Raw genomic sequence first — 14,767 nt, 5'->3', positions numbered from 1 at the left:
CTATATATCCATCAGGAAGCCACCAACAGTGAGTCGTTCAAAGCTCTTTGGATCATTCTAATTTAAGAAAAAACCTGAACCATTTTAGGGAGCCCTAAAGTTTGTTTGACTTCCCCATGCTTTATGTCACTGAGAAGAGATTAACAAAACCAAGTTTGGGAATAGTAATTTGGAGTTTAACTCTGGCATTAAAAGCCAAAACCACCAACTCCAGTGATATGAGGAACCAGCATCACAAGTGTCCTTAAGAGACACAAATATTCTATTTCATTTTCAGAACATTTTACTTTCTGACAGTGAAAATAGTAAAGAGAAAAAAAAATTACCACTTACTAAACATTAAATTTGGAACAGTATACGAATGTTTCACAACCATGAGGTAGGTACTATCTCCCACTTTTCAATTAAGGAAACTAAATAAATGATAGTTTAAAGAATTTGCTCAAGTTTAAAGAATTTGCTCAAGTTAGCAGCAAGTACCAGAGCTGGGAAACAAATTCCATGTGTGATTTAGGTCGTTCCAAGTCTAGAACCTGCATCTTTAGACCACTCTTATATGTGGTCGTGTGTGTGTGTGTGTGTGTGTGCTACTTTTGTGACTAAAACAATCAAGGGAAGGTTGAGCAATGTGAAAATCTTAAAAGGCTGACAAGAAAAAATTTAAGCTAAGGAGTGGCTATAAAAATCTCAAAAGCAAAGAAATTTGTAGTTATGATTAAAAAGCTAAAAGATTTAAAGCAACATAGTAAGTATGCTAAGGATTTAACTATACACTCAGAAAACTCCACCCCTAACCAGCCCAAAGTACTGTTTACATCCATTCAGACCAGTACTTAGAAGTATATAATAAACTATCTGAGAAAACTAAACACTATGCTCAACTGACAGTGTTGGCCTTATCAAGTTTCTGTGACTTCTTCTTCCAAAACAGGTCAATAGACTTATGTTAAAGACAACATGTGTATTTAAAGTAGCAATTTTATTTGAGTTAAAATTATTTACAAAAACCCAAAGACATACTTCATGAAACTGGTACAAACTATTTTTTTCCTGCCGTTGGCTTTTGCTCCAAAGATCACAGCTGAGAAATACTGTATAAAATAAAAATAGGATTGGATTCAGAAAAGTATCCTACTGTTCTAATATCCAACTGGTAGTATTTACAGAAATATTTACAATGGAAAAAAGGTTACCTTAAAACTTTAGTTAATTTGCAAGTCAGCCTCAAGTACCCTAAATGAGAGTTCTCCGAGGGTTAAAGACACACAAATGCACTGCAGGCGGTCAGGTGTATCTTCCTCACAACCCACCCCACCAGAAACCTGCATCTATCTATCAGTGCTTGACAATTAGTTATTATTTTTAAAACAAAACAAAATAAAACAAAAAACTGTTAAACACTGAGGTAAATCAATTATCAAATGATTACCAGTGTAACAGAAAAAACGTAATTCGCCCTGATTGATCTCATCCAACTGTTTACTGTTCCTTACCATCTGCCACAACCAAAAAGCTGTTCCCCAAATCCAATGATTAATAAATATCAATGTATTTTAAAATAATTAAAATATATGTAAATAAATTTGTGGACATTATTTACCAGTATGCTTTAAAAAAAAAAGTTTGCTAAATTAGTTTGGTACTCAGGGCAAATACAATCTCAATCTTTCCCACATTACACTGGCACACTGTGTTCTTAAAAAGTGATGGGGAGGGGCTGGGTAGGTAGAAGGAAGAAAACAATTTGCCTAGAGTCAGTTACTTCCTTATAGATTTCCCAACAATCTGCATTATCAAAAATAGGAAGACACTAGAAGGCAGCCACTGCATTTAAAAACATTACAGCTGGCACTGATACAAGAGCCCCGGTTTGTTACTTTATACAAGGAAATAACAAAGTCTAAAATGAGTCAAAATTAGACTTTTAGCTATTTTCCCCAATACACACCAAACTAATATTTTATGGCTTCAAGTTTTACAAATCCAATGAAGAAACATGATGTAACTATCTGAAAGGTAATTAAAAGTATTAATGAAACATCTCTGGAAAGCCTGTCCTCAGGCCAATCAATAAAAAAGGGGAAAAAAACCCAATAAAACAAAATAAAACATAACCAGTGGTCTGAACAAAACAAACAAAAAACCTATGAAATTGAACCTATAAACATATAGTTTATGTTTGTTCTGTGTGTTCCACAACTGTTTTCTAAACAACTGCTCTATGAACAAAGAATCTGAATAAAAAGGGTCTTCTCTACACCAGCAATTTTAAGGCTTTGCGCTTATGCAATTGATCCTGTCACTCTATAGAAGAATATACACGCTATCTGGAAAAACGAATTCCACATTGGTGTTTTAGCTTCCTTATATTTACTGTACTGAACATTAGAAAATATATCTAGAGAAGTTCTCTCAAAACTTAACAACGTTTCAAGAGCCTCTCTAGCATTAAGTGTAAACTACCCTGGGTTTGTCTATTTTTGCTTAATCCTTTAACAGGGCACATTATCTTATATAATATAATATTCCCTCAAACTGCTACTTGTTTTCTTGTGCCTATAGCTATGACACGTTATGGTATGATATTGAATATGGTCATGGTCTCAGAAGTGAAAAATAGTTCAACACCCAAACCTAATCAAGAATAAAAAAATATACTATTAATCCCTTGTGTCTTTGGATTCCATCTAATTTTAAATATAGACAGTAGTTCAGGGAACAACAACAAAAAAAAATTCACAAAATTATTAAAAGCTTTATTTACGATTGGAATCATTCAACAAAAAGCAAAAGCAAATGAGCCTGAAAAAGGAACTAAGCTGTTGTCTCGAATGTCCTCGAACATTCACTACCTCAGTAGCTAAGCTGCCTTTGCACCTGACTGCCATGACAACAGTGGCTCCACATACACAGCAGTTGCACTAACAGCAGCAAGTTCCCCCTTTCAACCTTGCTGAGAAGAAAGCAAGGAACCCAGGGGAGGGTATAGACTCTGCCAAGTAAGTGTACTGAAATACTGCATGGGATTGTTAACAGCCTGAACCGTTCCCTCATTTTTGATAGCTGCAGATTGATGTAGTAACTGTCATTTAGCAAATGCAGAATGCATGATGATGAAGAAATCGGGTGGTCATAAAAATCCAAACACGAATGATACTGATGAATGTTCTTGGTATATCTTCAAGGACTTCTTTCATGACTTTTCTTTGTCTAAGGATAGCTCCAGCATTACCAAGCACCTGAAGCAAAGGTAAAGCAGCTAGCAATGTTCCAAATATTCAATCACTCTAGAAATAGACTTCTGGCCTGTTGTTCCAACAGCACACTGAAAGGGAAGAAGGAAGGAAATGATGGTTAGATACTAAAATCAACGTCTACCTTCTAAGACTATAAATCAGAGTACACTGAAATTGTATCACTGATACAATCTAGCATTTTGTCACAATAATTTTTGTTTGTGGGTAATACCACCTCACAGGCTAGAAGCTCAGTTGGAATAAAAGTAGAAAGCAGATACACAGGCATTGTCTATGGCCATTTTTAGTTTCAGTGTATTACATTTCAATTTAAAAAAAACATACATTAGCCAGGTCCCACCATCCACACCTATTAATTTCAGCGCTTGAAAGGCTGAAACAGGAAGATTGCCAGCCTGGGCTCCAATATAAGATTTTGTCTGGATAATAAAAAACTCATATAAACTGCAATATGCAATAAAAGTTACTTACAGTAAGATTCATGAAACTTAAGAATTTTTTAAGCATCTCTGTCATTATAGAGAAATCTCCTTCTGGAAGGTATTCCCTCACTGTAGTTACATTGATCTGAGAAAACAGATTAAAAACGTCAGTCATCTGGCAGAAAAAGATACTATAACCCACCCAATGTTGTTGGCCTGCTATGTATCTTACGGTAAACATCTACAAGAACCCCAGAACTCCTGAGTTACATCCATTCCACATTCACTTAATTATGTGCAGGCACATTTGGGTCCACTCCCCACTCTACACCACCCTACCCACAGAAAGAAAAGGGTAAAGTAAAGCTAGCAAAAGCTACAAAGGACTATCTGTGAATATTTATTTTTGGAACTGTAAAGAGAAAAGGCTGAAATAAACTGCACTGTTGAATGTGTAGACAGAACACTCACAGAGCTGTTTATAAGACAGATCAAAGAAAATTCTCCATGCTATAGAGGTAAATTAGAAGAATTAACTAAATCTTTAAATATATCATTTGTGATAAATTATGGGCCAATCCCAGAAGAGGTGAAGTTTCCCTTGACTATTAGCAAAGAGCAGCATGCATATATATAAAAACAACCTGGTAAGAGGAAACTATTACATGACCTGATTTTAAAAACGCTTAATTTAATTAGGCAATGGTGGCGCAGGCCTTTAATCCCAGCACTCAGGAGGCAGAGGCAGGCACACCCCTGAGTTTAAACTCCCAAATAGAGACTACAGAGAAGGCTCAGCAGTGAAGAAACTGACTGCTTTTTCCAGAGAACCTGGGCTTGATTCCCGGCACCCACCATAGTGACTCCTAACTGTCTGTAACTGTCTGGCCTCCAAGCACCAGGCACATACATGATGCGTGACATACATGTATATTGTGCTGGTTAGTTTTCTGTCATCTTTCCACAAACTAGAGTCATCTTGGAAGAGAACAGCAATTGACAATTGTTTCCATCAGACTGACCCGTAGACAAGTCTATGGGGTATTTTCTTGATTGATGACTGATGGGGTAGGGCCCAACCCAGCATGGGCAGCACTACCCCTAGGCCTTGAGTCATGTAAGAAAGAAAATTGAACAAGCCAGTAAGCAGCATTCCTTTATGGCTTCTGCTGACTTCCCTTCATGGAGAACTGCAAGCTGTAATGGTGTTTTATAATAATAGAAAACTACAACACAGGTAAAACGTCCATCCACATACATTTTTTTTTAATTTAAAAAAAAAACAACAACAAAAAAAAAAAAACAGCTGGGCGGTGGTGGCACATACCTGTAATCCCAGCACTTGGGAGGCAGAGGCAGGAGGATCTCTAAGTTCGAGGCCAGCCTGGTCTCCAAAGCGAGTTCCAGGAAAGGCGCAAAGCTACACAGAGAAACCCCGTCTCGAAAAAGAAACAAAACAAAACAAAACAAAACAAAACAAAAAAGCTGCTAAAATAATCACGTGCTACAAAAGTAGTATCAATCATTACATTTAAACAGCCTCCATAACAGTGGACAGGATAATGGCTGTGGTAACTCTGAAGGACTGCTCAATAAAAAAGTATACTTCTAATAATGAATAAATAGCTCCTACGATGTGGATAAAAGGCCTTCATTAGTTCAAATCCTTTATCAACACACTAAAGAACTAAACATTTATAGTGGCTGTAGGAAGGACAGTTACAACATTTATAGCACAGGAAGTACAAAGGAAAAATAGAGCATGGACTGTTTGAGAAACTGAATACCTATACAAGAGGGATGCCGGGTTTGGGAACTAAAGAAGCAGGCTTAACTGTGGGCTTTTAAACAAGTAAGTAAACCCATCATTCATTCCATTGCTGCTGACAAGCCAGAGACAGAGAAGTTAGGTAATCAGCAAGAGCTCTGAAAAAGCTAGACCTTGCGGCACTGTGCAAGAGTCAAAGAACACAGAGGCCAAGAGCCTGCAAGGGCAGTGGGGAGACTGACCACTGCAAATTGCCAGGTGCAAACTGGTAGAGTAGGCAACAGAAAATGAGACCAGACTTTACTGGGCTTCCTAAGCACGGGGCCACAGAACACACGCAATTCTGACTGCATAGCGCTTCTACTTCCACAATGGGAAAAGACCATTTATTTCCTATTAGTGGTAGCATCTAGTTTCCTAATTATAAGGATCACCAAAGCAACATATACATCACCCTGTGGTTCTAAGAATCCACAATGTTGTCCACAAATTCAGAACCTTCTTTTTTAGGAACAAGAAAACTACAGACACCCATAAGGAAGGCCACCTATCAGACTAACAGAACTTCAAGATCTATATTTCAGTACAGTTATACAATACTGTATAACTGTATAAGAAATTACGGTAACTACTGAGCTTTCACTTTATCCACCTGTGCCACCACGTATTTCAAAGGGAGCACTCACGGTGACTTAAGATCATATTTGTTTTTCCAATGGCAACAGACTGTCCAATAGCTATAACCTCCACTTTTGTGCAATAGTTTAATTATATAGACACCTGTATTTCTCAAAAGTAATTCCTGATGAACTTAATCTACTAATGGCAATCCCATTTTCAGAGGGACTCGGCCAACTGAGCACAGGTTTCACACTAGCCCTTCTTTTACTCCTACTACAGGTAACAGCAGCAGCTCATTCATCCATACCAAGAACTTTCCTGTTATACCTAAAGCATTCTTAGTTTAGAATGTATCTTGAAAAGTTCAACAACTATTTTAAAGTCTTTAACTTCCCACAAACCTTTTGTTTTGTTTTGTTTTGTTTTTATGACATTAAAAGCATTCCTGTTAGGTTTTGTTTGTTCTGAGGCTCTAAGCTCCTGCCTTTATCTCCAAGTCCTGGGATTCCAGGCATACACCGCCATGACCAGTTCAGGAAGCACTAGGGACTACACCAGGGCTTCATGTATACTAAGCGAGTGAGCACTTGAGTAATGGAGCTACACCCTGAATCCACTAGCTCGCTTTTTAATATTTTTAACAGTTTGACTCTCATAGGTATATCAGTTTTAAAAAGAAGCAATGAAGACTAACAATTCACTCCAACTCAAATCTTACTATGAAAGCCTGTATTGGAAAGGAAATAAAGATATTCAATGTATTAAAAAAAAGTTTTAAAGGAAACCACTAGAAAGTTAGACATAGTCTTGACACTTTTTTCCCACAGGAAATTAAATAAAATTGTTTAAATAACCTCATGATTAGTCAAAAGCTCTTCTGAAATAAAAAGTATTATGAATGAGGAAAATTTTAAAAGTAAATAAATAATCAGGTAATGGCATGAAGCTGTTGCACAACAATCTCTTAAAGATACATAAAACATTTCTGAACTATTTACTTACCGGACTTTCCTGGCAGAGACACCCAAGAAGCAAGGCTGTGTAGGAGGCCACGATACAATCCTCCATGTGTTTGCCAGCATGTTGAAGGGCTGAGAACAGTTAAATAAAGAGTTTTAATAGTGTATCAACTGATACAAACTCTGCACCTTCAATTATTCTGTTATTACCTTAAAAGCCACTAAATGTAATGCACGGATAACCCAGTATCCCAAATTAATAAAAACTAACTCAATAGGGACCTAAATTAAGAACTAAACTGTAATACACTTAAAGATTGGTTTTTAAAAAGACACCACTAACAAAGTGGAAGTACACAATCATTTATCTGATAAGATGTTCAGAATACATAAAGAAGGCTTTCAATTTAAAGACAAGATAAATAACCAGATTAAAAAGTAGGCAAGAGATCTGAATACATCATTTCTTCAAAGATACAAAAAGAGCTGCAAAGGAAACAAAAACTTTTCCATCAACCAAAATGTCCATGAAAAAACACCTTCAAGGTAATCTTGAAGGTGTGAATAAGCTGGAACCCTCACACATTGCTGATGGGCTGATGCTACCACACTGGAAAACAATATCACTGTACTAGCTAGAAAGTAGAAACAGCTCAAATGCTCAGCAATGGACAAACAGATAAACAAAACCTGGTTAAGACCATGCAATGAAATATTGTCTGACTATATAAATAAGGAATACAGTTCTACAAAATGCCAAAAAACTGCATCTAATTGAAATAAGTTCCTTAAAGAAAAAAAAATTGTATGTTTCTTTTTATATGAAATTCCCTAAACAGGTAAATCATTGGAGAGAGTAAGTAGATGACTATTGGCAGTAGTGGGGGAGGAGGAAATAGAGAAGCTGACTGCCAACTGATATATAGTTTTTTAGGGCTAAAGAAAACAAGTTCAACATTAGACAATAGGAATGAATACACAATTCTGTGAATATACTAAGCTATTGCATTACTCACTTTAAAAGGGTAATTTTATAGTATATGAATTATATCTCAGTAAGTAATCATTTTTTAATAAGACTGCGAAAACAAAACTATGATTATAATATGTACTAAACTATCAAAGCGTATCTGGTGTGAACCATAGGCCTCTGAGTAAGAGACTATGACAAACCTTAGTAGCTAAGTTTCTTAGAAGCAAAATTTTCGTAGAGTATCAGAACTTAGGGGAGGAGTAGCCTAACAGAAAGAAAAGAGGGGGCTGGAGAGATGGCTCAGAGGTTAAGAACACTGGCTGTTCTTCCAGAGGTCCTGAGTTCAATTCCCAGCACCCACATGGTGGCTCACAACCATCTGTAATGAGATTTGGCTCCCTCTTCTGGCCTGCAGGCATATGTGCAAATAGAACACTGTATACATAATAAATAAATAAATCTTTAAAAAAAAGAAAAAAAGAAAAAAGAAAAAGAAAAGAGGCTCACTCAACCTCAGTCTCCTAAGTGGAAAAGTTAAACATACTAAATTTCTAACCTTAGCTGGGAGGCAGTGGCATACGCTTTTTAATCCCAGCACTCAGGAGGTAGAGGTAGGCAGATCTCTGAGGCCATCCTGACTTACAGAGTGAGTTCCAGGACAGCCAAGGCTACAGAGAAACCCTGTCTGGAAAAACTAAACAACAACAAAAAAAATAAAACCTTGGGGGCCTAGTTACAAATAGCTATTTTGCAGAATTTGTATATAAACCAAGTATCATAATTCCTGGAAACAATAGGTTGTCAATAAATAATTCATTAGTAAAAATAGTGCCTCTAGCTAGGTATGTATTCCTCTTCTTTACCTATTAAGCTCTGAGAACTACTACTGTAAAGTCTAACAAAATACTTCAGAGACTGAAAAAAAGAAATCTGAGAAATTCATCCTCTCCCCCTAAGAATTATGGTCTCATTATATAACCCAGGCTGGTCTCCAACTCACATTCCTTTGGCCTCAGCCTATCAACTGCTGGAATTACAGTTGTGCACTATCATGTCCAGCTCAGCTGCTACTCTTTATAAAGGAGAGGAAGTATCAAGAAAGAAAAGCGATCTCTCAATGACACACACCATGCTCACTGATAGGAAGAATTACTTGTAAGTAATGAACTACCAAAGTTTAACTAGATAAACTATAAAGACATTGTTAAATTATAACAATACATGAATCAAAATGTTGTGAAGAAAAAAATATTATTCTCACTGTGACTCTACCACTACTCAAGATAAACATGCCTTTATTGAGGTCGAGTTCTTCATCCTCCTCCTCCTTCTTCTGCTTCTCCTCTGCACCATCAGTCCTTTCAGTTGACACCCACTGTATTTCTCCACTTGTTTCTTGCCACTCTCCACTCTTATCATGCTGAGTGGTGGGAGCATCTTTGATCAATTCATCTGTTTTACTTTCTGCCAACTGTGCTGCTCGCTCTCGTTCGAGAAATAGCTGATAAAAATTGTTTTTGAAAATCATTAAAAAGACATCAATAAGTTAGTCAAACCTAAGATCAGCACTAAACACATACAAGCAATACTAAATGATTTCAAATGATTGCATTTATACACACACACACACACAACACACCCCAATTATAAAGAAGTGGGAGGCACTAGGAAAAGGAGAGGGATGGAAATTCTATTAAAAAAAAATCGATCAAGTGCCAACATGTACATATTCTAATATTTTGCTTTAAATAAGAATATCTGATTTTTAAAAAAGCTTGTCTTACATTTTACCAAAAGCCAAAACTGAAACATAAATGTTGTTAAGATTTAAGGAATCTAGTAACAGTTTATGTACTGTTTCCAATAGTGAAAGTCTCCATAATTGTCCTTAATCCAGGTAATACTACCTAGAAAATTAAAGGAAAAACAAAAAAACAAAAAACAAAACTACCATTAAAAAAAAAAAAAATCAACAAACCTATGCATATTGAATAAATTACCCAGTAGGAAAGACAATAACTGAACTGCACTAGGTAACGCAACCTAACTTCTTTACAAGAAATTAAAGATATAAAAATATAAAAGGTCCCAGGAAGAACTAGATCTTAACATTATTTGCATTTTTATCATTGAAGTGTAAGACTATTAATAGTTTCCTATTACGTATTCCATTCAGTCAAGAGAACCCACCAAATTCCTTGCCTTCAATTACTTTATTTTCCTTTTGTTGTTACTGTGTTCAACACAAAAAGCACTTAATATACCCATTCACACCATTTGAGAAATGCAACAAGTTATTAATGAAAATTACCATATCAAATACTAAGCAGACCTTCAAGATGTGCTAAATAAACAGACTTTGAAGACAGTATGTATAAGATAATAACCTAGAAAAAACAAAAGAGCAGTGCTCAAAACCAGATCAAGAACCCCAGAGGTCCTAGGGACTGTGCCAGGGGAATCAAGACAGAAGTCAGTTGACTTTTTTTCATTTCTGAGTGAACAGTGGACCCTGCAGAATTTACATATATGTAATTACGTCACTGCTTCTCACCTGTACTAATGCCTGAACAGCATGAACTTGTCCAGCTAGCCTTAAACTCTGATCTCCTTCTCCACTAGAGAAGGAAGAATCAAAGGAACAGGATGTTTCCATATTGACAAGGCAGTGTCGATTCCGGGCACTATACTCCACCAGATTTATCAGTAGACCCAATCCCTATAAAATATTAAAAAGATATAATTATCACAAACAAGAACATAATGAATATAACATGTAATTTTTTAACTTTTATTGTCAAATGAAATGTTAAACAGCATTTTTTTTTCCATCTGTAAATCTGTTAAAAAACACTGTGCAAGGTACTGCTCTTTCTAAAAGGTTCTTTCAGCTGGTTTGGGTGGGCAGCAGAGGAACTGTTTTGTTGCTTTCTATAGTCCAGGATGGCCCTGACTCATGGCCATCTTCTTACTCCACCATTCAAAGTGCTAGGGTTATGGACATGAGCCACACTTAGCTCCTCAGTTATTAACTACCATTTTCAGTTTAAATCTTTATTTTTATAAAGGAGGCTTTGTAAGATAGAAAAATATGGAGAAGTATGTTCATAAAGATCCATCAAAAAAACCCAGAATACACACACACACACACACACACACACACACAATTTATATTTACTTATTGTGTATACAGTATTCTATGTGCATGCTAGAAGAGGGCACCAGATCTCATCATAGATGGTTGTGAGCCATTATGCGGTTGCTGGGAATTGAACTCAGAACCTCTAGAAGAACAGCCATCTCTCCAGTCTAACCCAGAATATATTAAACAACTGATTCTTAAATCCAAACTACAATGAAGTTTCCTCCTCTAAAGATACAATAAAACACCAAGTGGCACTTGGCCTCACCAGCACTCGAATATCGAATCTCTGCTCCTGAGGTAGGTACTTGGGAACCTGAAGGACACAGTTCATGGCTGTGCCTATAAGTCCATCTTGTTCTCCTGTCTTCGTGCTGCCCCACTCTGAAATAAGAAAATCTTCCTATGACACCAATCACCACATTTAAAACCATTTTCTTTTGTCGATTTTTGTTTTCTTTTCCCGAGTCCTGGTTTTACTCTGTAATCCTGCTTGACCTGGTACCTGCTCTGTAGCCCAAGCTGGCCTCAACCTCTGGCACTCCTCTTGCCTTAGCCTCCCCAAGTGCTAGGACTGTAGGTATGCCCACCATACCCAGCTACAAAAATAAGTATTAATTTTAAATTGACTAACTATTCCTTTACTGAAATATGTGGTTTTGATATTTCAAGGCTTATTTACTAGGCAGCTCTAAGAATCAATTCCTAAAAGTAGCTTCTGACTATAGGAGTAAGTCAATTGTGTAATGGAATATTGTAAATCATTATATCATAAACAGAATAGCTTATTCCCATGTGCAATATATAATTTTTCAATAAGAAAATATTACTTACCATTATCATTAGTTAAATTGAGCAATACCCCAATGATAGCCCTCATGCAGTCCTCCACTGCTTTGCCCACGTGGTTAGTTACATTCTGGTAAGGCAGAGGTTTACTGTCTGCTATGCATATGCTGTTCTCAGCGCGGTTATACTGCTGAATCAGTTCTTCACAATGCTGTAATGCTCTTGAGAGAAAATAAAATGGTATAATAAAAGTTATACAATAAGTTTCTATTTACCAGGGCCTAAAAACAGTCAGGGTTTTTTGGTTTTGTGGTTTTTGTGTTTTGAAAGTTACAATGTTTAATGTCTAATAAATGTACCACAGATGCCTGATAATCTCACTAGTTGTTAAAGTTTGATGAACTTGATCATCATTAAATTTTCTCTGAAGAAAGTTAAAAGTTCATTCATTCATGCTGAGTATGGTGGTTCATGTCTATAGTCCCCACTACAGAGGAGGCTGAGGCAAGAAGATTGCTTTAGCCCAGTTTACTAGCTGGGACAAAAGAGAGAGATCTCATCTCAAATCAAACTACTACCACAACAACCAAAAAAACCTCACAAAACAAACTCCTGTTACTTTTGCAGGAGCTGTCACACGTTATACATATCTCAAGCACAAAATATATCACAAGGCATCCCCCCCACCTGCACACACGAAAGCCTTTAAGAAACAATGACAGGCCCTTTTCAGTTTTACTTAGTTGTTTTTCATTTTCTGAGCAGGTAGAGCATCATATTTAAAATAAATCACTTGGTAAAGGTGAGTATTAAATGCTTGACATACAATAAGGCAAATCATTATTTTTAACTGTAGATCATTCAAAGTAACAGGTCTTCTGGCAGCTATACCCAATGATTCCCACATACGAAAAGATTTGACACATATGAATACGTATGCAGTCTATTTCTGAAGACTATCTGTAATTTTTATGTTTATTATTACTGTGTGTGTATGATTGGGGTGGGGGTACGGAAGGTGCCACATCACCTATGCAGGGATCAGAACAAAACTTTGTGGAGTTGATGTGCTCTTTCATTTCTGCACAGGTTCTGGGCGTTGAACAAAGGTCAAGTCTATACTCTCAAGAATCTTTACCTGCTAAGTCATTGCTCTAGCACCCCCAGGCATCTTTAAACCTTCAAATCCGTTAGGATTTTCCCCCAAGTGTGACACAGATCAAGTAAACTGACTGTCAATTTATTTTTCACTGCATACCACACAAAACCCTTAAAGAAAAATATAGCATTTTAAATCTATTCCTAGTTTCTTATTAATATATAATGAGGAAATTCTATATATAAAACTCTTAAATAGTCTACAATTCTTTGGTTAAGAAGATGTTGTTATAAGGTCAAACCCAAATAATTTATTCTTCTGATGTTTGAGGATGTTGACAGAATTTCCCTGTTGTTATTAGTAAGTAACTAAACTGACTGTCTTAAGTATTACTGAGTATCTATGATGTTTTCTTGAAAAGCTCCAGGTGAGTGCTATTTCCCAAACTTCAATTCTGACTTTTATCATCACTTCTAAAAACATTTCACCAGAAAATCCTATGCAAGAGATGGAATCTGTCATACTAAACACTTCTTACGAAGGCAATTCTCAGGGATTAAGAAGTATAATAAAGAAAGGTCTTTTAAAATCAGAAATATACCTTTTGTTAATTAAAAAAAATTCAGGGACTTGGACTGAATGATAGAATACTTGCCTGGTGTATATGAAACCACAGGTTCAATCCCTACTGCTATCAAAAACAACAACAAACCCATCAATTAACCACAACTACCGCCCACCTCACCCCCACCCCCCCCAAAAAAGGAATCAGCAACAGACTTAACTTCTAAGAAAATCCTTGGGAAGGATTACATGCATTAAGGATAATAATGTCCTATAAAATTCACCGAAGGAACACAAAACAGGAAATGGAGATGATACAGCACTTGGATTTGCTTCAAAATAATACATAAGGATGAGGTGATAGAAACAGGACTCGCCTAGATAGTATTCAAGCTGAATAATAAGAGTTGATCATACCATTCTGTCTACATTTCTCTAAGTTTGAAATTCTCCAAATAAGAGGTTAAACACAGATAAGCTGGACCATTCACATTGAAACATTTGTTCCTTTCATACAAAGATAATAAAGAGTCATACAGAATTGCAATATAAGATGAGTTTTTCAAAGCAGAGACCCAGAGAAAGTTAAATCCCAGTGGCACAATGCTAGCTAAGATAAAGGCCAGAGAACTAGGGCAGAGATAGCAAAAAATGAGGACAGCGATACTAAGAAGAAGCGGTTGTAATAAGACAGAACCAGGACTGGAGACGCAGAAGCAGAGGTGACAGCATTAGCCTAACTGTGATGAAGGCTAGACAAGGAGATAATACACAAAGATCTGGAAAATGAGATATACATAAGGGCAGAAATGGAGTTACAATCCACTTCAAATAAAAGGACTAATATATTTACCATTCACTAAGCAATGCTCTACTAGACCTTAAAAATAGAACTTGACTCATTAACATACGTTGTATATACACCTTAAAAAGTTTTAACGAACGTTTGTTATCTAAACATGTATTATCTAATATATGTGAAGATATTTACTGATTGTGAAAACTACCCTAGCAGCAGCAAGGCACAATTCTTGCCTTCCCTATAAAGAACTTGCAACAACACAGTGACTTGTCAGGGTCAGAGCTAACATGAAGGAGCTGAATTCTCACCAAAGCTCAAGAATCTGTACTACTAACTTTTGCTCTACAATGTACTTATTCACAAATCTAAAC

The 14,767-nt window shown here is 36.4% G+C and overlaps 1 protein-coding gene across 1 annotated transcript in view; it reads right to left on the bottom strand.

The window, feature by feature from the left end:
• Positions 1-2,735: 2,735 nt before the first annotated feature.
• The window catches only part of Wapl (WAPL cohesin release factor), a 66,287-nt gene continuing 54,255 nt past the window's right edge, over positions 2,736-14,767 (bottom strand). Inside the window, exons 13-19 of the mRNA XM_059274149.1 lie at positions 11,977-12,152; positions 11,411-11,526; positions 10,555-10,719; positions 9,294-9,501; positions 7,071-7,159; positions 3,729-3,824; positions 2,736-3,325 (exon numbers count right to left, since the gene is read on the bottom strand). Of these exons, the coding sequence (XP_059130132.1) occupies positions 3,260-3,325; positions 3,729-3,824; positions 7,071-7,159; positions 9,294-9,501; positions 10,555-10,719; positions 11,411-11,526; positions 11,977-12,152 (916 nt within the window). The 3' untranslated portion in view covers positions 2,736-3,259. The remainder of the gene's footprint in view (positions 3,326-3,728; positions 3,825-7,070; positions 7,160-9,293; positions 9,502-10,554; positions 10,720-11,410; positions 11,527-11,976; positions 12,153-14,767) is intronic.

This window comes from Peromyscus eremicus, chromosome 9, assembly GCF_949786415.1.
Source record: "Peromyscus eremicus chromosome 9, PerEre_H2_v1, whole genome shotgun sequence".
In the NCBI taxonomy this organism is placed as follows: domain Eukaryota; kingdom Metazoa; phylum Chordata; class Mammalia; order Rodentia; family Cricetidae; genus Peromyscus; species Peromyscus eremicus.
This window is presented reverse-complemented; position numbering and strand designations above follow the sequence as displayed.